The 20,529-nt window shown below is 38.4% G+C and overlaps 1 protein-coding gene across 4 annotated transcripts in view; it reads left to right on the forward strand.

Moving 5' to 3' along the window:
- Positions 1-20,529, forward strand: part of GPCPD1 (glycerophosphocholine phosphodiesterase 1) — a 74,257-nt gene that overhangs the window by 43,624 nt on the left and 10,104 nt on the right. For all 4 annotated transcript variants that reach the window (XM_043512131.1, XM_038394146.2, XM_043512133.1 and 1 more), the window contains exons 9-18: positions 1,342-1,504; positions 1,856-1,988; positions 2,235-2,289; positions 8,428-8,520; positions 10,244-10,321; positions 12,062-12,101; positions 15,354-15,415; positions 17,141-17,206; positions 18,051-18,187; positions 20,037-20,172. In XM_043512131.1, the coding sequence (XP_043368066.1) occupies positions 1,342-1,504; positions 1,856-1,988; positions 2,235-2,289; positions 8,428-8,520; positions 10,244-10,321; positions 12,062-12,101; positions 15,354-15,415; positions 17,141-17,206; positions 18,051-18,187; positions 20,037-20,172 (963 nt within the window). The remainder of the gene's footprint in view (positions 1-1,341; positions 1,505-1,855; positions 1,989-2,234; positions 2,290-8,427; positions 8,521-10,243; positions 10,322-12,061; positions 12,102-15,353; positions 15,416-17,140; positions 17,207-18,050; positions 18,188-20,036; positions 20,173-20,529) is intronic.

Raw genomic sequence — 20,529 nt, forward strand, 5'->3', positions numbered from 1 at the left:
CTGAATTTGATTATATTTTGCAAATGGAACAACCTGAGTCCAGAAAATGCTGGCTGTGCAGCCGGTAATTCCAGAGTTGATTCTGTGCATCCACTAATGACTTCAAAGTGCTTCATTCCCTGCAACTGAGTGTGCTGATTCCATAACATTTTCAATTCCTGCTTGCTTGGAAACAGAGCACAGACTAAGATCTTAGTTTCAGAGTAGCAGCCGTGTTAGTCTGTATTTGCAAAAAGAAAAGGAGTACTTGTGGCACCTTAGAGACTAACAAATTTATTAGAGCATAAGCTTTCGTGAGCTACATGCTCTAATAAATTTGTTAGTCTCTAAGGTGCCACAAGTACTCCTTTTCTTTTTAAGATCTTAGTGTGACATCATGCTGCACTGCAGTTAGGTAGGCTGATTGGTTCTTCTAATTCTAACTTGAATCAGTTGCATCTTAAAAAAATAAATAGGTATCCATAGTTTGACTTGCATGTGTGGCTTTTTTTTTTTCCAGTAAGGTTACAGAAGACCTAATGAGGTTGATCATAAAATTATGAGAACTCTTACAATTATCAAAGTCTTTAAGTGGTTACTTCACTACCTTTCTAAGAAGCAAGTTATTTTTATCTGCAGCCGTTCTCTACACCTGTTTGTTGTGTTGGGCTCTCATTTGATGTTTTTCTGCAAGATTTAATAATTCTTAAATCCTTAAAGTTTTGGCTGTAGCAAGTCATTTGTAGACACAGCAAATATTTCATTACTTATAATTCAGTATCTTCATTGTGCGTATACTTATATATAGATAAGAGTTTATACTAAATTTGAAAATTGATTAAACAATTACTGACTTTGGCAACAGTCAAATGCATAATTCTGCCTGCATAGCCTTTGATCTTTTCCTTCCCCCAGAAAAATACTGTGTATAGTATAATCATATATTTAATAACCTAGTTTAACTATAAGTCCTGAATAAGATACTGGGCTTTGTCATAAAGCCAAAATAAACTCTGCAAACCAAAAGAGTGACTGAAATTCTGTAAGGGTCTCTTAAATAATAATTTTTTCCCTGCAATTCTATCAAATTCGGATTTCATATTTCTGATAATTTACAATAACAATGAGATCAGGTTCGTGTGTAACATAGGTACATTTGAGTTTAAAAGGGGGATCTAATAATGAAGCATACTAGATGGGTATGTTTCATATTATATCAGTGCTTGTCTACATCTGCCTGGTGAGCAGAGTTTCCATGACTATGGAGAGTTTATATTGTCATTCATACATATAGCTGTAATTTTAACGTCTTGTTCTTTTTTTTAAAAAAAAAAAGAACAACTTAATACTTTTCATTTTTAGGAAGATCTAAGTGAAAGAGTATTACAAGGAGATGAACTTCCAGGCCATGTGGGTTCTGCATGCCTCTTATCCTCCACAATTGCAGAACTGGGAAAGAGTGCTGGAATTCTCACACTTCCTATTATGAGTAGAATTTCAAGAAAAACCATTGGAAAAGTAAGAGGTATGATTGATACAAAACAAGAACTTCAACATGAACTACCTTAAAATTAGACTGACAATTTTGTTTAAAGTGCTGTTTGGCCATTTAATCCAATGATTTCTGAATGCATAGCCTAATGTGTTAGAAATTAAATGAGGTAATTTCTATTTTTTCACTCTGATGGCTGTGATGGTATTTAAAGATAATTTCCTAGCATGAGTGCATAGTTACTGTACATTAGGGAATTCTGTAGACTTGCAGTAAATTTTCAAGTGCAGTAGCTCTGAATCAGCTCCGGAGATGTAGCCGGACTGCTTTGCTTAAAACCATCACCTTTTTATGACATTCAAAACAATGTGTTTTTCTTTATAGTGGACTACATAATTATAAAGCCGATATCAGGATACAGTTGTGATATGATAGCTTCATATGCTAAATACTGGAAACCAAGAACAACACTAGATGTTGGACATAGGGGCGCAGGAAACTCTACAACAACTACTAAGTAAGTTCATGTGTACCTGAATTGTGATATTTTGTCTAGTCCCACCTATTTCATTTTTGTAGGTATCCAATTGTGTAAATAGGTTTGCCAGGTCAATTTTTATGAAAAACTCATAGTAGATTTTAAGTGATTTTATTCTAAATTTGAGTGTTCCTTTAAAACTGTGTGTGTGTGTGTGTGTGTGTGTGTGTGTGTGCATGTGCACTGTCTTACTCCTAACAATTTTTTCCTCTGTTTCTATTTCAGACTTGCTAAAGTGCAGGAGAACACTATTGCTTCTCTGCGGAATGCTGCTAGCCATGTACGTGTGGGTGTATATGAAAACAAGCTGTTTGTAAAAATGCATCTGATACGTTGTGTTGAGGATCTTGTGATTCAGAAGTTGTCAGGAAAATCTTAGGTGAAAAGAATACTCAAATACACAAAATATGGAGCTTTGATAGCAACTCCATAGACATGGTTGTTACTTTCTTTTATAAGCTCACTTTTTAGACTTTCATCCTCAAACTCACCTTTCCACCTTAAAATTTTCAGATGTTGCTTCTAACACATGGAGAACTTTAGAGAGCTAACCCCAAATCCTACAAAGACTCGCATGTAATGAGTAACTTTAAGCATGTGAGTAGCCCACTGAAGGCAATAGGCAATATTCTGACTCTGAAATGCATGGATAAACTCGCACTGACTTCAGTAGGGCCAGGATTTCATCTGGTGGGTACTGGTCGGGTATATGAAGTTGATTTGCATAAGTCTTTGCAGGTTTGTGGCCTTGGAGGTTAATTGGAAAAGACATTTTGGAGATGAGTTTAAAAAATTAAATCTTTCATTTTTTCAAAATGTGTATGATATTGAAATCTAATTTTTACTTGTCTTCAATGAGAACTAGTACCTCTGACATTTTAAAGATTGGATGGTTAATTTGGGGGATATTCATCAAGAATTCACAGTGAGGATATGTCATTTAATCTGAGGTTGCATTCAGACTTCTTTCCTGTCCAAAGATCCTGATCAGAGAACAGGTATGTCTACACTGCCCACGTTACAGCACAGCCACAGCAGCTGTGACATGAGCAGCGTAGACACGCTTTATTGCAGGAGGAGAGCACTACTGTTGACTACTTTAAAAAACAAAAACAAAAAAAAACCACCCTGAACGTCTAAAGTTTTAGCACTGAAAGTGGCAGTGTGGACACAGCCCAAGATGAAGGAAGTATTAATGGACTCAAGGACTGAAAGGAAGGTGGTAAGCAGTTTGAGATGTCTTGTCCCACTCCCTTTTTCACGCTGAGAATGAGGAGATGCTGCTGTGAGATTACGCATCCTTGAAAATCTGCTAGAAGCAGACCTTTCCGATAGTTTATCAATTCCTTGCCACTGTGCTCTCTGAGGTCTGTAGCTGAAAGATGATTTCTGGGTGTGGCATAGTTAACTTGCTGTCTGAATGCCATGTCAACGCTTGTAGTATGCAGCAGAGCAGGTTCCATTGCCTACTTCAGGGATATTGCAGTCCAGATGTACTACAGATTCATGTTAAGGACTTTCCTTAAAAGTTGGATTTATTTCTTCGAGTATGTCCTTATGGGTGCTCCACTGTAGGTTTGTGTCCCTGCACTGCTGATTGGAGAACTTTTGATAGCCGTGTCTGTTCGGCCTCTGTATACCCTGCCTCCGCTGCACCATCCCCTCTTTCCCCCCACTCTGCTATGAGGCAAACCAGAGTTGTGTGGGCAAACTCTCCTCAGTTCCTTCTCAAGCTCCCAGGCTACCAAGGGAGCTTTCACTGTCCATTAGCAGATCTTAACTTCTTTAGAATTGTTAATTTTTAGCTACCTTTTTGGAGCTTTGCTTTCCTTTTTTCCTTTTATTTACCAACCCCTCCCTTTATTTAGACTTAGTCTTTCTTCAACTCCCTGTCTAGGGAACCCCCTTGGACAAGGTATGCCCAGTTCAGCAGGCTTCAAGAAGTGTCTCAGTTGCAAGGAATCTATCCCGATGACTGACAGACACTCTCTCAGTGCATCCGCTGTCTGGTAGAGGACCACATTCCCCAGAAGTGTGGTTTATGCCAACAACTGAAACCCATATTCAGAAAGCATAGAGAACTGAGACTCAAGTGTCTCTCCTAATGGAGGTGGCCCTTCAACCACCCTCAGAGCCGTGCCAAGACCACAGAGGGTGGGAAGCCTCACCACAGCCCTCTACATCTAAAGGTAGTGAGCCCAAGAAGGCAACCGTGAGCCACTCACACAAGGCCTTTTTCTAAAAGGCCCGTGAGTTCCCACAGTGAGCCCCAACCAAGTTGAAAACAATCTCTGGCTCGCTCAGTATTATCTGTACTGACAGCACCGAAGCCATCTAAGTTTGGTACCCAAAGCTCACGCAGTACCAACTCGACAGAGCATGTTGGGCTGCATAAGGACCACCTGGGCACAGGCAAGGAATCATTGGTATGAACAACACGCAAGAAATCCAGAGAATCTGCCATGGGAAAGGCTTCTTCAGCCTACATCAGTATGGTCTTTGGCACACTAGATACCGATGAACTACACTATCAGGTCCACATCACGGTCTCCATCAGTGCAGATATCTTGGCACCGTCAACCGCCACCAGTAATGACCTCTTTGGCTCCGCGGGACTTCTGGTATGTGTCAGACACTGAAAGGTCTGGACAAACATAATGCATCTCATAACCTGCTCTACTGGATTCACCTCTACTTGGTACTAGGGCCCCGGTACCAAGTCCACCCAGGGCTCCAGACTTGGGGGCAACATCATGCCATACATCCCCATTGTGAAGCATTGAGTTGGATAGTGAGCAAGAAGACGTGGTCTCATGCCGCTCTTCTCACTCACCCTACAGTACCCATTTCCAGTATGGACCTCAACTGTATTGCCCCTCTGATCCCCAGCCTCCCTGATATTGGCAGCCATGGTACTTACCATCTGGCCCCTTCCCACCTTCTTGGTGGCCCTACTGGGACCATTGACAGGCACACAGACATTGTGCCTCCCATAGCTCTAGCATGGCCTATCAAGAGCCATGGAGACACCCTCCTTCGGCTGCCACATCAAGGGCATCCAAGTCCCTTGAACCATTAAGAGAGGAACTAGAGGCTGAAGTAGAGGAGATTAATTTTTCATCATCACCACACACATTGGCAGATGACTTTAAGCTTTTTCAGGAGCTGGCCCAGCAGGTGGCAGATGCACTAGAGATACCACTACAATAGGTGACTGAGTCTCACCATAAACAGTGAACATTTTACATTCTTCTGCCTTGTCCAGAGTAACCTTCCCGATTTAACGAGGCTGTCTTGGACTATGTGAAACTCATATGGCAGACCTCTGTGTCAGTCCCACCAATGTGCAAGTGGGCCAACAAAAAGTACTATGTGCCAGCAAAAGACGCGCAGTTTTTCTCCAACCTACCTTTTAATTCGTGGACAAGATGAACTCAAGAGGCCGCCAGCACCATCTCAAATCTACCCTCTACAACTGGGATTGGAAATGTCTAGATCTTTTTGGGAGAAAAACATATTAATCAGCCATCCTACAATTCTATATTCAAACTATCAACCTTAATGGCAAAATATGGTTACTTAAACTATTCAAAACTCAATTCCCTTTATAACCAGCTCCCAAATTCTCACAAAGAATTATTTAAAGCCATCATTAATGAAGGCCAACTGATGGCAAAGACATCACTCCAGTCTGCACTTGAAGCAGCTGACATGGCAGCACATGCCATCTCTAGTGCTGTTGTGATGAAACAAGCCTCTTGGCTGCACTTACCTGGTTTCTGCAAGGAGGTACAAACAATTATGGAGGACCTTCCTTTTGAAGTTTCAAAACTCTTCACTGAGAAGATGGATGTTTCCATCCACACTTTAAAAGACTGCAGATTTACTCTCAAATGCTCAGAATCTACATGTCTGGGCAGAAGAGAAAATATACTCAACCTTCATTCAGACTCCATTCATCACAATACTCATCTCAACGATCCATATGAACCCCAAAGAAAGAAGCCCAGGTTCCCTGTACAGAAACCTTTAGGATCTCAACTTGCTTCTTCACAGCCATCTACCTCAACATGACGACAGTTTTGACAGATTGGTTGAGGTGCCATCAGGCCACTCTCCTCAATACCATCTGCTGCTGGAAAACCTCACTCATCCCTATGGATAACTCTCACCCCATTCCACAGCACCTGGGAACAGAGCCTCCAGCAAATGAGTGCTGAAGATTTATTTGAAATGGGTACTCCATCCATTTCACCTCCCTCCCAGCCCCTAACATCCTTCTTGATCCCTTTTCAGGGACCCTTCTCACGAGAGCCTGCTACAACAAGAGGGGCCATCTCCTCAGTGTAGGAGTCCTAGAGCAAGTGCCCATACATCTGTGAGGCAAAGATTTTTACTCTTGCTCCTTCCTGATACCCAATAAAAAGGGAGATTGGAGAGCCATACTACACCTCGGAGGCTGAACAAATTTGTCAAGGCTCCGAAGTTCAATATGGTCACCTTGGTGACAATTATTCCAGCGTTAGGAAGGGGAGACTGGTTCTTGTCTCTCAACCTTCAAGATGCTTACTTCCACATTTTGATCATGCAGAGTCAGACGATACCTCAGATTCACACTAGGCCAAGACCTTTATCAGTACAGAGTACTCCGTTTGGCCTCTTATCGGTCCCCAGCGTATTCTCCAAGGTTCTCTCAGTAATGGCAACCCACCTACGCTCCCAGGGTATTATGATTTACCCTTACCTGGACAATTGTCTCCTCAGGGTGTGTTCTGTCACTGAAGCCCAGCTAGTCACCACCTGCTGAGCAGCTACCTGGACATCTGCACATTCCTCTGCAGAACACTATCCCATCGTGGGGGATTTTGCTGCAGATGCCAGATTTGGCGCCAGGGTACTATCATCCATCGACTCTGAAGTCCCAGCCTCTAGTGGGGGATACTGCTCAGGAGTCGCCTACAGTGGAGCATCTATAGGGACATTTGCTAGAAGAAGGTACTTCCCTTGTGCAGTAATGATCGTTCTTTGAGATGTGTCCCCTATGGGTACTCCATGACCCACCCTCTACTTCAGAGTTCTCAAACTTCAGTAGAGAAGGAACTGAGGAGGGTCGCCCGCACGCAGCTAGTTAGCCTAGTGGCTGGGGGGGGGGGGGAAGCTGTGCATGAATTGGCTGAATGGACACTGCTACCAAAGTTCTCCGATCAGCAGCGCAGGGATGCAGACATGCCTACAGTGAAGTGTCTACAGGGACATGCATCTCGAAGAATGATAGTTACTGCACAAGGTGAGTAACTTCTTCCCTCAGGGATTTTTGTTAGCTAATGCTAATACTAGTCATTCACTTAAAACAAAGTTTCTGTTTAGTCCAGTGGAGATGTGGTCTTTCTATGAAACTAAGCCTTTCAAGGAATAGAAATGGGCTCTAATTCTATTTTATTCTCCACTGATCCACCTGTACCGATGTTCTCTTGGTGGCTAGAGTAAGAAACAGTTAGGCGACCATGATGGGAACACAGGAATTATCAATGGAGAGAAAACCAGCAGTGGTCTGTAGTTGAGCATCCTGTCTTTCAGTCCTCTGAAGCACTGGATGTAAGGAAAATTAAAAAATTAAATCCGTGAAGGTACTGTATAAATAAGCCTTCTGAGAGGAGGAGTGGAAATGTCCTGGACTTTCTATTTAGCTTCTAAAGCTAATAGAGAGAGAGAGAACATATGATCCAGGTGTGGGAATCTGAGTGCTACCTTCAGAGGACTTGATTTACTTCTGAATAATTCCTCTTTAATAAACCAAAAATAAAATTGCTCTTCAATTGACTTTTTTAATAAAAGCAGCACATGTAGTTCTTCAGCTTTCTTTTTTTAAAAGAACAAACTTTCTAAATGCTTTTACATAATTATAACATGAAAATATAACAATTTAGCTCAATCCAAATAGATAATATTTATTTGATGCTGTTGCATATGTTCTTAACTGATACTTGAATAGCTCATCAGCAATTTCAGTATCTCGAATCACACCTTCAAGCGGACCTTAGCTTATATGTAAGAGCGGGAAAGGCATGTAAATTTCAGTATATGAAGTGTATCTCCTCTCATGGCTTCTCTTCAATGAAGAGTGCATAATACTCTGATATACACTTGAACCCTTAAGAGATTGAGTATATAATAGCTATCAGACTTGCATACTGATTATTTTTTCCTGTACATGGTTTATCAGTTTGTTGACCAAATTCTTCAGTTCAACATATAACCAATAGTTCTCTACAATGCTGTATTGAACTCTAACTTTTATCAGCTACTGTAGTTATTGTATTTCAGTTGACCTGCTATATATCTTATAAATTTGCAAACTTTCTTCTGAGCTCTCGCTAGTTCTTATATATTTGCAGTTCGTTCTTTTTCTTCTCTGCAGGGAGCAGCATTTGTGGAATTTGATGTACATCTTTCTAAGGATCATGTGCCTGTTGTATATCACGATCTCACTTGTTGTATGGCTATGAAAAAGGTAATATATGAATGTGCTGGCCATATTTCTGTTAGTGTGACAGTTACTGGAACTCTATTTTACTGAAATTCCAAGGTGTCTTGTAAAAAATAATTTGGTAACTCAGAAAAAGTATAGAATGGAAACAAACAATACCATCTTAATATATTGGAAATGACTTATTTGCGTAGAAATATACCACAAAAGATGAGCTAATTTTAATAGTAATTCTTTATCTTGACATTAGGGGCACTTCACATATGTGATCTGAAATACTTCCTTCCATGCTTTAGTGCAGTGGTTCTCAACCTCTTAGTCCATGACCCACAAATAGCAGAAAATTCCTGTAATCCACCATATCTCGCAAGCCTTTGTAGCCATAATGGAGTATCACAAGTTGGATTTTTTTTTTGGCCTTTTTTATCTTCTCAGCCCCTTGAAGCACTACTTACCCTATCTTAGTACTTAACATATTGTGGGGAGGGAAAAGGAGGCTAAAGAACTGCTCTGGGGTTGAGTGGTAGGTCAGAAAGGATGGAGCTAGGGCAGAAGTGATAGTAGCAGGAAGGAAGGTCCTGGAAGCAAGCTGCTTCTGTGACCTGCCAAAACAACTCTATCTACTGCTTTCTCACAGTAAGGATGAGATTCTCAAGGCTCCTGTATGTGACTCACTGGATGAGCAACACTGTTGTAGTGCATACTGATTATGATAGAAATTCTCTAAGGCAAGCACAGTCTTACAGCAGACTTGTAGAATTTCTCTTAAACCTCCCAAGTTTCATAGCATACAGCCCATTAAATATTGTTTCTGAAAAAAGTGACTATAGATTTTTACATCTTCCCCTTGCTTTCCTCTTCTGTACAGTTTGACAGCCATAGAGAAGGAGGAAGTGAAGGTGGAGAACTTGCCAGATCTGCACCCCCTTTCCCCTGAAAAGCTTGAGCAAGTGTTTTTGCACTGAGTTGACTGGGTTATCAATTTATCATACTCAGCTTGCAATATTGTCACCTGACAGATGACAAGCTTTGGCCTTGAACTGTGGTTGGCATGAAATGTGCATTCAGTATGGGATTAATGAAATGGGTATACAAAACCATCTTAAATCAGTATAGCAATGCTTGAACCAAAACTTTATAGTTGGGATGGGGGAACATTTGAAATGAAAAATGGGGACAAACCTCTTGGGACATGAAGTCATCATGTGAAAGCCAGGACATGTTCTCTTTATCAATGTTTTTGAGAAGTTCAAAATGAAAATTTGGAAGGGTTGTCAAATGAGGTGTTTGGGTTTTTAGAATTTTTATTGTACACTTTCCAGCTTGAGAACTTCAGGTTGAATACAGAGTAATGTCAATAAATTAATCCTGTTGTTTTTAAATGAACAAATGTAGGCAGTTACAAGAATTTTTAATAACGTACAGCACAGCCTAGTGCATAGATGACCACTTGAAAATTAAGTCCTAAGTTGTGCTTGCAAATCTTACTTTTGCCTTAACTAAGTGCACTAAGACGGTTACTATTTTGCACATCCAAGTGCCCATGCTGCCCACTTTTGAAAACTGGTCTTCTCATCCACAAACTGATAGTGCCATTTTAATGGGGTTAGTGGTAAACAAAATATTTGTCAGTGTGCTTGGCTAAATGCTTTAATGATGTCTGTCTTGAAATAAAAGTATATTGCTTTTCATACTTTCTTAGTGAGTTTTCAACATTTAATGTCAAATATACATTTTTTTTTCCAAGAAATTTGATGCTGAGCCATTGGAATTGTTTGAGATCCCAGTAAAAGAACTTTCATATGACCAACTGCAATTATTAAAGGTAATGTCATGGTAGGCTAGTTTGGTGCGTTGCTGCACAGTAGATGTTTGTATTAAAACTGGATATCAGACCTTAGTTTTGAAATAGTTAGTCTGAGAGAGCTCTTGCTGCTGCTCTGAATGTACTACACGAACACAATAATTAATTTAAAAGCATTTGACTGGTGTTCCCACCCCCCCCCCCCCAGTTTAGCAGAGAACATTCCTTATGGAAGACTAGCTATATGTCCAGATGGGAGTTTAAATATTAAGCCATATGAATTACAGAGCACAAAAAATTACCTCTTAGTTGTAGATGACTAAGTGGATCTCCTTTACTTCCTCCAAAAACTTAATGGAAAGGTATGTTCTTGGAGAAAGAAAAGGGATTGGGGGTAGGTGGTTTAAAATGCAATGGCTATATCTGTAGTATCACTACTATGATACTCCGAATAAACTGAAGATGAGGTTAAGGGCCTAATTTTCAGAAGTGCTAAGTATTTGCATCTTGCATAGGAGTTAATGAAAGCTGAGGGTACTCAGTAACTCTCTCAAAAGTTACTAGGGTATTTTTTTTTTCATGTTAACAGGATTTTTAAAGGTATTTTTACTGTCGTGATCAGTCGAATAACTTTTCAGGAAAATGGCTTATTTTCTGATCGAATGCTACTTTGTTTTTAACTTGTTTTGTCCTTATAACTCTCGTATACTGGGTGGAAAGGTGGAACACATGCTAAACAGACCCAATGATGACCAATTAACGTTGAGTATTAAAACGAGTTTAAAAAAATAGAATAGCCTGACAATGGAGGTAGAAGTCATTTAAAGCTGATAGTTCAGAATCTTTGTCAAAGAAGGGATATAAAAACTATATTTGATATTTTGGGGGTTTGTCTGCATTAGGAAAAGACATTGAGGGTAGATCAGATAATCCTGGCTTAATCTAGACAGACTCTTGCAATTGAGGGCAAAGGTTAGGAATGATACATAATCCAATCTAACCTAGTCAGGCAGAATTGGAGAGTAGGATATTGGCCTGTCACTATGGATATCATGGGGCACTGATTTTCTGGAAAAAATAAGAGACCAGGAGATAAGTCTGGGAAGCATGAGAGTTGGAAACGGGGGTGAAACTTCTTTCAGAGTTGAGGAAAGATGTGGGTGAAACAAGAATTTTAGGTACTTTTTTTTATTTTCTTAAATTACCTAACTTTCTCCTTCAGCCTCGAAGAGAAAATTGAATGGATGCAGGGTCTCAGCCTAAGCCCCACCATATTTTAAGTCAGATACATGGCCCCATCGCATAAACTGTGGTCAGCTATCTGCTCGTAGTAGGACCCAGAGTACAGAAAGTATAAAGACAGATTAGATGAGTTTTCATGGGTGCACGTTATGACCATTTGCAAACTGAGTACATAAGGAGAAGGTACAATTTTCATAATGAGCCTTACAAACCTTAACTTTAAATTGCATCCTTATTTCCCTGTCCACTTGTAAATTTTTTGGTTTGATAATTGTATAATATAAAATTTTTTTTTACTTTCTCCCTAAAATCTTAAAATAGGTAAGTTGGAAAGGAAAATAGATGTGTATTAGAATAGTTTGTCTTCCTACCAGAACTGCATATTTGGCAGGCTTTTTTTAAACTTTTAAAAACAAATGTAAGGGAATTCAGAAGGAAAAATCTAATTATTTACCAAAATAGTACGGTCTCTACAGATAAAAGTATACTTGTTTAATATATTCTTTTTGTGATCTTTAGCTGGCTCATGTGACTGCATTGAAATTAAAAGATCACAACGGTATGTACTAATACAAATGTCTTTATCTGCTGCCTTATAAGAATTTATATTGTCATTGAAATGTTTATTTTTAAGTCAATTTTGTTTGTTTGTTCTTGGAAACTGAAAGTTGAGATTTTAAAATACTTGAGAGCACTATTCATCACATACGATTTTCACAGGGAAGTTATGTATAAAGGCATCACTGGTATTATGTAATACCATCCTCCAACATATTTAAGAAAAATTGTAATTACTCCACTAACAAAATCACCACAAGTGTCTTCCCTCCAACAACTTCTTGACCGTACAGTTTTTCAGCTCCTGATATTCCAGGGACAAAAGATGGACCTTGCAGTGTGCCCTAAATGCTAGTAAACTTGGGCTGTTACAAAATGTGACACTGTCTCTGTTGCTGCAGAATTTCATAGTACTATTCACTACAGAATTGAATATCACCAGGATTTAGTTAGCTCTGATAACAGTGAAATGTAATTTTGCTGCATTACAATAACTTTTAGTGTACTATCATTTAAATTTGTAAACTGAGCTGAATTGCTTTGCCGCTTGTGTTGCCATTGCACAGTTGATGTAATGAAGTGGACACTGTCATCAATTTACTGGGCTTGTTCAAAGCACGAGTACATTATTGAAACAAGGCCCTGGGGGAATAAGAATAACTAGTGGAGTCTCTAAAGCAGGAGTTTCTTATCAGATGTCAAAATTCTGTGTTCTCAGCCATTTTTCCTGGTGCATTTCATAATAAGCTTCAGGAAAAATTAGATTTTTTTTTTTAAATTTGATTTATGGTCTTTCAAACCTTCCTTAAGATCACTCATTGAACCTGTAGTTTGTATATGTATTGCATGTATTAGACCGTTATCCTTCTCATACTTGGTAACATATTTTTTTAATATTTCCATAAAGACATACCTTTTCAGAATCCATTATGCAAACTGTAGTTGAACTGTAACTTCTTTACTAATTAGCATATCCCAGGAGATACATTGCAAATTACTGAATTTTGAGGACTGGCATACAAATACAGAAGCAAATTGTCCCAAGTTCTGTGCATCACAGATTGTACTATATTAAATTTAAGTACAAGTGGCAAAATATTAAGATTTCATCATGAACTAATAATGTACTGTAATTTGTTTTTAAAAGTTTTAGTAATACCACTTAGCTGGAGATGCCAATTAAAGTATTGTGCAACTGAACTTTTGACTGCCACTTTCATGTATAGAATGCATTGACTAGCTTAATTTTGATATAGTATTCTTTTGTATCTAGTTCTTATTGGATACATGTCTTCCAGCAGAAGGTGTTGGCAATTTGCAGTGTTGCCAACTGGAATTTATTGAAAATAACATGATTTATTGCAATGATGATGTTGAAAGCTCCCTCCATTATATAATTTGGGGAAAGCAAAATCAGAGTGAGCTCCCCACATAGTACACTGTAGTCTTGAGGAAGGTGCACTGAACTGCAAGCCCAAGAGACCATGAGTTTTAGTTTCAGCTCTTTAATATTTCTGTACCCTTCACAGTTATGAGCCAAGGTCTCATACAGTTGCCTTGGCGAAGGGGTTAAGTATCGTTCATCCATTTCACAAGATAATGGAGAACGTATATAAGGTCATTTTAGTCAGAGCTGGGAATCTAATCTAGGTGTCTAATATAACAATGCCAAATCTTGCCCACTTTGAGACTGTTTGCCAGAAGGAACGTGGAAAATTAGGTGCTTCTGTAACCCATGCTAACACAGTGTGGCTCTGTCACCCTTTAGCAACCAGACCACACACAGCAGCTTACGACTCTTGTTATGGTTTCCATGTTAAATCTGGTGAAGGCTTGTGCTTTTACATCCAGAGGTCTCTGGCTCATTCTCCAAAGACAACATACGGGGGTATTGTTGTATTTAGCTATGCTGTCTGTAACCAGAGGAAGAAACCAAGAACCCTGATGCCCAGTGTTAGGCTGTTTCTCAAATGCTAGCGTAATCCACTGGCATTGTGTCTATGATGTCTCCCTGTATGGACAGGCTCCTATTGAGGATAACAGCATGCTTTTTCTTTTACCAATTACCCTAGCAGAAGTAGATGAGATCTGTGCTGTAGAACAGAATGTTTAAACTCTGCTGACAATGTCCCATGTGGGAATGAAAATAATAAATATAAATATAAAATATATCTATGAATAAAAGTTGGTGTAGAACTCTGAAGTAAGAGTTGGAATGGTTTTATATTGCAAATGTTGCATTTAGAAGTGACATTACATGTGGTATTAATACTTATTGTTGCATTTATTTTGTGCTTGTACTTTAGTTAATGGGAATTGTCCCTTTAAGAACAGCATGTGAGATTAAGACTGCCTATAGAGGTATTTGAGTCTGAGAGTAATGTGTGGGAGACTGTCTGTGCTTCCTAAGTGGAAGATAATATCTGTGTAATTTCCAAAAAGGTCAGAACTTCTAGAAAACAAGCTTAATTCTCAAAGTATAATATTAGCACTTATAGGGAACTGTGGATATGTCTACACTACAGTAAAACACCCGTGGCTGGCCCATGTCAGCTGACTCGGGCTTGTGGGGCTAGGGCTGCAGGGCTACAAAATGGCAGTGTAGACATCCAGGCTTGGATTGGAGCCTGGGGTCTGTGAACCTTTCCCCCTCATGGAGTCCCAGAGCCCAGGCTCCAGCGTGAGCCTGGATGTCCACATGGCAATTTTATAGCCCTGCAGCCTGAGTCAGCTGACACAGGTCAGCTATAGATGTTTTTATTGCAGTGTAGATGTGCTCTGTATGTCTCAAGACATTGCTAATAAGCTGTAGAGCCTTTCAACTGTAGGTCACCAGTATGAAATCCAGCTCAGCAGGGATTAAAAGGCTTACCCATTTAAAGGAAGTCTGGTAGCCTCTGAGTTCAACTTGCAGCTCCCTGTCAGTCTTTGCACTAAATTGTAAACTCTTCAGGGAATGACTTTCTTACTATGTTTATACAGACCATAACACAATGGGGGACCCATCTCAGTTGTGTACTCGAGGAAGAACTCATGCAGCATGGGCCAAAATCACCTTACTCACTATATGTTTGAGTTGCCAACTCAAGGCGCACACATTGGATGTGGGATGGGAGGAGTTAAATAAACAGACAAACTTCAAAAAAAAAGTTAATCTTTTTTAAAATCTTATGATTTTGAAGACAGTCTCCTAATTTGGGGGTTGGCAATATTGCTATTCACCTTTTTTAAATATTTTTTTATTTAATTTCAGCATCCCTTAAAGGGGAGGAAAGCCCTGTTTCTGAGAACCAACCATTTCCGTCTCTCCAGACGGTAAGCAGCAGTCAGTATAGAACTAGACAATGTAGAGCAATGTAATGCTAGGCAAATGGAAATTTGAAAATATTTATAAACAAGTTTGGGTTCTTGTATGCTTAACGTAGAAGTGGAGTCTAGAAAAAAAACTTTCAAAGGTTTTTGTCACAGGACAAGGAAAGGGTTCAAAATGGAGCTTATTTTTGACTGTCTATATGCACATGAGTTCGGGGCACTGAAATGCTATAATTGTCTTTAGTAAGGTTTCAGAGTAGCAGCTGTGTTAGTCTGTATCCGCAAAAAGAAAAGCTCACTTCAAAATGCATCTGATGAAGTGAGCTCTAGCTCACGAAAGCTTATGCTCAAATAAATTTGTTAGTCTCTAAGGTGCCACAAGTACTCCTTTTCTTTTTGTCTTTAGTAAGTAACCAATGTAGGTTATATAGGCATTGTAAATATATCAGCCACATTCAAAGCCCCTGCAGTTTCCAACATGACTTATAAATGGGACCTCTTTTGATCTACTACTTCAATTTTGAGGAAAAGCCAAAAAAGATGATCTGAAAGAATTTTTTTCCATTTCTTTCCTGTTCCTGAATCATCCTGATTTTTCTGCAATAGGAGCTCACCGGTGGCTAATGAAATACTTCTTCTCAGCACTTGACAAGAAGTTTTTACCGGCAGCAGTGCATTAAAGCCAAAGAAAATGGGTGTAGTGGCAGTAAAAGAAGGCTATAGACCAGAACTTTCAGAAGTGGCCACTAATTATGGATGGCTCAGTTTTTAGGTGCCCAGCTTCGCACCTAGGGCCTGCTTTTCAGAAATCCTGTTCATCCATAACTGTAGAAGTTTTTTGGACCTGCAGGTGCTTAACATCTCTGAAAATCATACCTCTGGGGGTGGGGGGTGAAATTGGGCCCCAAATTTGGGGCATCCACAATTGGTGGCCACTCTTCAAAACTTTAGCTTTAGAATTGCATTCCTTCACCATTTAGCTTCAGCTACTTAGCACAGCCAAACATAACACTGAGTGAGTACAGTTCCAGTATATTTTATTAATAACTAATCTTTTTGCCAAAGTTTGTATTTTTGAGTAGGCTTTTTCTTCAGAAACTGTTTTACCAGACTTGGTCTGTGATGATGCTTGAAACTTTTTTTTTTTCTCTTGAATTGTGCTTCTGTTTGCCCCTTACAGCAATTGCTTGGTACTATTCTCCCAAATCCAAATGAAAGTCGTTAAATCTTTTATCTTTTGTCTGAGAGGTAAATATGAACAAATGGATAGCAAACTGGCCTAGACAAGGGAATCTTGTCTGCTGTGCCAGATAGTTTTTGGTTATTAACCAGGGAAATGGTGCCTTTTTTCATGTATCAGAGCAATTGTTTTTTATATAAAACAAAAACATATATAATAAGTAGCAGACAGAAAATGTATGCACTAAGTGAGATGTACAGTTATTTACAATTTACAAATAAAGTGTTAGTACATAAGAAATTGGTTGCAGATAATGGTGTAACTAATTCCTGAAGGCTTTTCTCATTATTCCATTGACTCACTTTGGACCAGAGTAGAAAAGGGGTAATATGCCTTTAAGTGTTAAAGAATCATATATGTATATGCTGTATTTTTGGCCCTTGCTGGGTGGTGATTCAGCATTTTTTGTCCTGTATTTATCCTTACCAATAGTACTTAATGAGCATCATGTGATTTGGTACCTTTTTTATAAAAACTATTGTATGCAGGTTCTGGAATCCCTTCCTGAAGATGTCGGGTTTAACATAGAAATAAAATGGATCTGCCAACAAAGAGTAAGCAATTTATAATGTTCCTTGTTTTGATGCCTTGTGTTACTTTGCAGACTACCATGCATATCTTGATATGTCAGTTTGCATGTGACCCAGACTTAAACAACTGATTTAAATGAAAACAGTAAAATAGTAATTAGCCTCTTTTTTTTTTTTTTCTTTTGAACAGTAAAAGGCAGTGTTGTTGTTTCACTGACATTGTATCCTACTAGCTTTAGAACTAGAAAATCAAAGGCACTGAACCTGTAAATAAACAGACACGTACTTCCCTTTAAGCACATGCATAAGTGTTTGTTTGTATTGGGATCATAATGCAGAATTGACTGTTTCTTGTAGGCAATCATCTTCTAAAGATGAAAATATTCCTGAGTTATTTATATAATTAAATATTGCTACAACATTTATATTCTTACAGATGGCTGTACAAAACATCTGTTTAGTTGCCCTTTATTCATTAGGCTTTTTAATATTTTTGGTTTTGTTTTTAACATAATCCATATTTAAATGATTTTATTATGGAAATGATCTTTTAATTTTAATAGACTTCATGAATAGTTGATGTCCCTAGGAATAAAGTGAGTTGTTTTAATGAATCTTGAAAAAAACATTTAAAGTTGTAAAACTTGCAACACTGATTTAAAAGCTGCATATTTCTGAACAATTTTGTTGAAAGCCAGCTCTATAGTGTTGCAAACAGCACTTGGTAGACTGGAGAAGAGTGCTATTTTTTTATTCATATTGACAAGATGGATTCTTTTTTCGTTCAACTTAAATAATGGACTCCTGTCATTTGAAATAATTAGTGTAGTCATTGATTTAGTTAACTACTTGTTCCTGGTTTTTATAGGATGGGAAATGGGATGGCAACCTGTCAACCTATTTTGATATGAACCTCTTCTTGGATATCATTCTAAAAACTACTCTAGAAAATGCTGGAAGAAGGAGAATTATATTTTCTTCATTTGATGCAGACATTTGCACAATGTAAGTTACAACTCAACTTTAAACCATTTTTGACTCAATAGATTCCACTTTAGGTGTTAGTGCACAATGGAAAAATCATTAAGTTATTTTTGTGACTTTAGTTTGAATGCCAACACGCTTAAGTTTAGTACCTGGACTTAGACCTTTCATCCATCTGACCCATGCCCAAAAATACAATAGGAAAACAGTCAGCAACATATTAAGAGAAAAGGCATTGGAAAAAATAGCGAATAACAAATTGTCTAAGTAAATATTTATTTTCTTAAAACAGTAGGGAAAAGAGCAGACTTTATCCTGGGGTCTCACTTTCCATCTGGCTTCAGTTTCCTGGCTGTTCCAGTATGTGTCAAACTGTTCCTTCCTCTCAGCTGGAGGATAAAATATTTAGTGTCTCAGAACAAGAAAATACCTGTTTGTTTGAAATGCTCTTCTTCACAGTAGAGCGGTTATCTGGCCCTGACTTTCTTTTTGCAGTAATGTCTCTTCAGTTACAGGACAGTGTTGAGTAATGTCAGTGTCCATATGCTGCTGTTCAAACAAATGCCAAGACAGTACACTTACTTGGTAACAGCCAATTCTTGTCACAATAGGTGACCGTTTTAGAACCGGGCATACTGTTTTTTATTTGGCAGTTTAGTATATGCAAATTAAATATACATATATAATCATAGAATTCTCTATTGACAATTTTCAACAAATCTGATTTAAAAAAAAACAAACATGAAAGTTCTTCAATAACTGTATTTATGTAGTTTAATATTGGCTTTCTAGAAAAACTAATTGGCTTTCTGTTGTGGCACATCTTATGTTGGTTTTCTGGGTGCTGAACAAAAGAGACAGACCCTGAATAAGGGAACTTATTGACACACTACACCAGTCTTTTGTATGGAAATGCTGCAGAATTCCTTATTGAAAGACTGTGTAGAACAAATCCTTTAAAGCAGAGATTTGAAAGAAGACCGGTACTTGACAATAAGAGGACTTCCAAACATAAGGGACAGCCTGGGAAAAAGAGTGGAAGAAGGGTGTAAAGGGGCTGGTTGGGGGGGGCAATGAAAGGTGAAGAGTAAGTGAAGGTGGAGTCAAAGGTGATGAATCACCATACCCGGAATATTACTTTCGCCTTTTGCTATTTCATAGCTATGCTGGTGAACCAACTTTAAAATGGCCAAGGTGGCTTGAGACTGTTTGAAGTTTGCTATTATGTGTTTTGTAAAGGGGGGGAAAAATGATAGAAGGCTACCCACTTCTAGAATTTTATATATGGAAAACTTTGGGCAAGGGGGAACATACCCTAGCTTACTTTAGATAGATGAAATACGTAAATCTCTAAAGTGTGAAAGGGACACATTGAGGCAAAACTGTAGTGTTTACCAGTTGCATCTGGAAAGGATTAAATGAATATCCAGTAAGTAAAAGTATTCCCTTCCAACCAGGAGACTGAACTTGTCATTTGTAGTGAAAATGTGCACGTTACTATGCAGAAAAGGGAGACATCACTATGCTAAACTATCTTTCTGGAATTAAAATCCAGTGCAGTCATGTCCCTTTCCCTTAGGAAGAAAGGGGACAAAAATTTTCTTGTTATGAGAAAATGGAGAAATTCTTTTTCACATTTGCCTTGTCTTTCTCTAAAATATAGTAAAGGTTACTGCATTATGTTAACTTTTTAGTCATATCCAATTGACTGGTGTGCATCCACAAAACTGCTTAATGTTTGATTAATACTTTGCATATTACATGTCAATACAGTTTGGGAATGGTGACTGCTTTTATATTCTCATCTGTGTGAGGGAAACTTTTCAGTAGTGTTTCTCTTTGCAATTGTATTTTTATACTCCTTTTACAGGGTTCGGCAAAAGCAAAATAAGTATCCTGTGTTGTTTCTGACACAAGGAAAATCTGATATTTATCCAGAACTTATGGATCTCAGGTCTCGTACAACTCCTATTGCCATGAGCTTTGCCCAGTTTGAAAACTTGCTGGTAAGTTGTCATGCTCTTGTTACTCTGTGAAGTGAAACTAACTTATTGCTACATTCCATAATTGCTGATAAACTGATTTTTAAAATACAGAAGCAGAATAAGGTGACAAGCAAACTTAAAAGAATATGTAAACATTTAGAAAACATGTTAAAGTAATGTATTTTCATTGCTTCAAAGTACTAAGAATGCACTTCAGTCCTCTTGAATATTGAACAGTTAAAGAAGCAAGTCTTTAAAAATGCATTTAATTCCTGGAGTTCATAAGATTTTTTTTTTTCTTTTAGTTGTCTAAAAATTGTGAAACACTTCAGTGATCAAAAGCTAGAAAAGCTGACTTTTAAGAGTATTTAGTCTAGA

The sequence above is a fragment of the Dermochelys coriacea genome, chromosome 3 (assembly GCF_009764565.3).
Source record: "Dermochelys coriacea isolate rDerCor1 chromosome 3, rDerCor1.pri.v4, whole genome shotgun sequence".
Classification (NCBI taxonomy): domain Eukaryota; kingdom Metazoa; phylum Chordata; order Testudines; family Dermochelyidae; genus Dermochelys; species Dermochelys coriacea.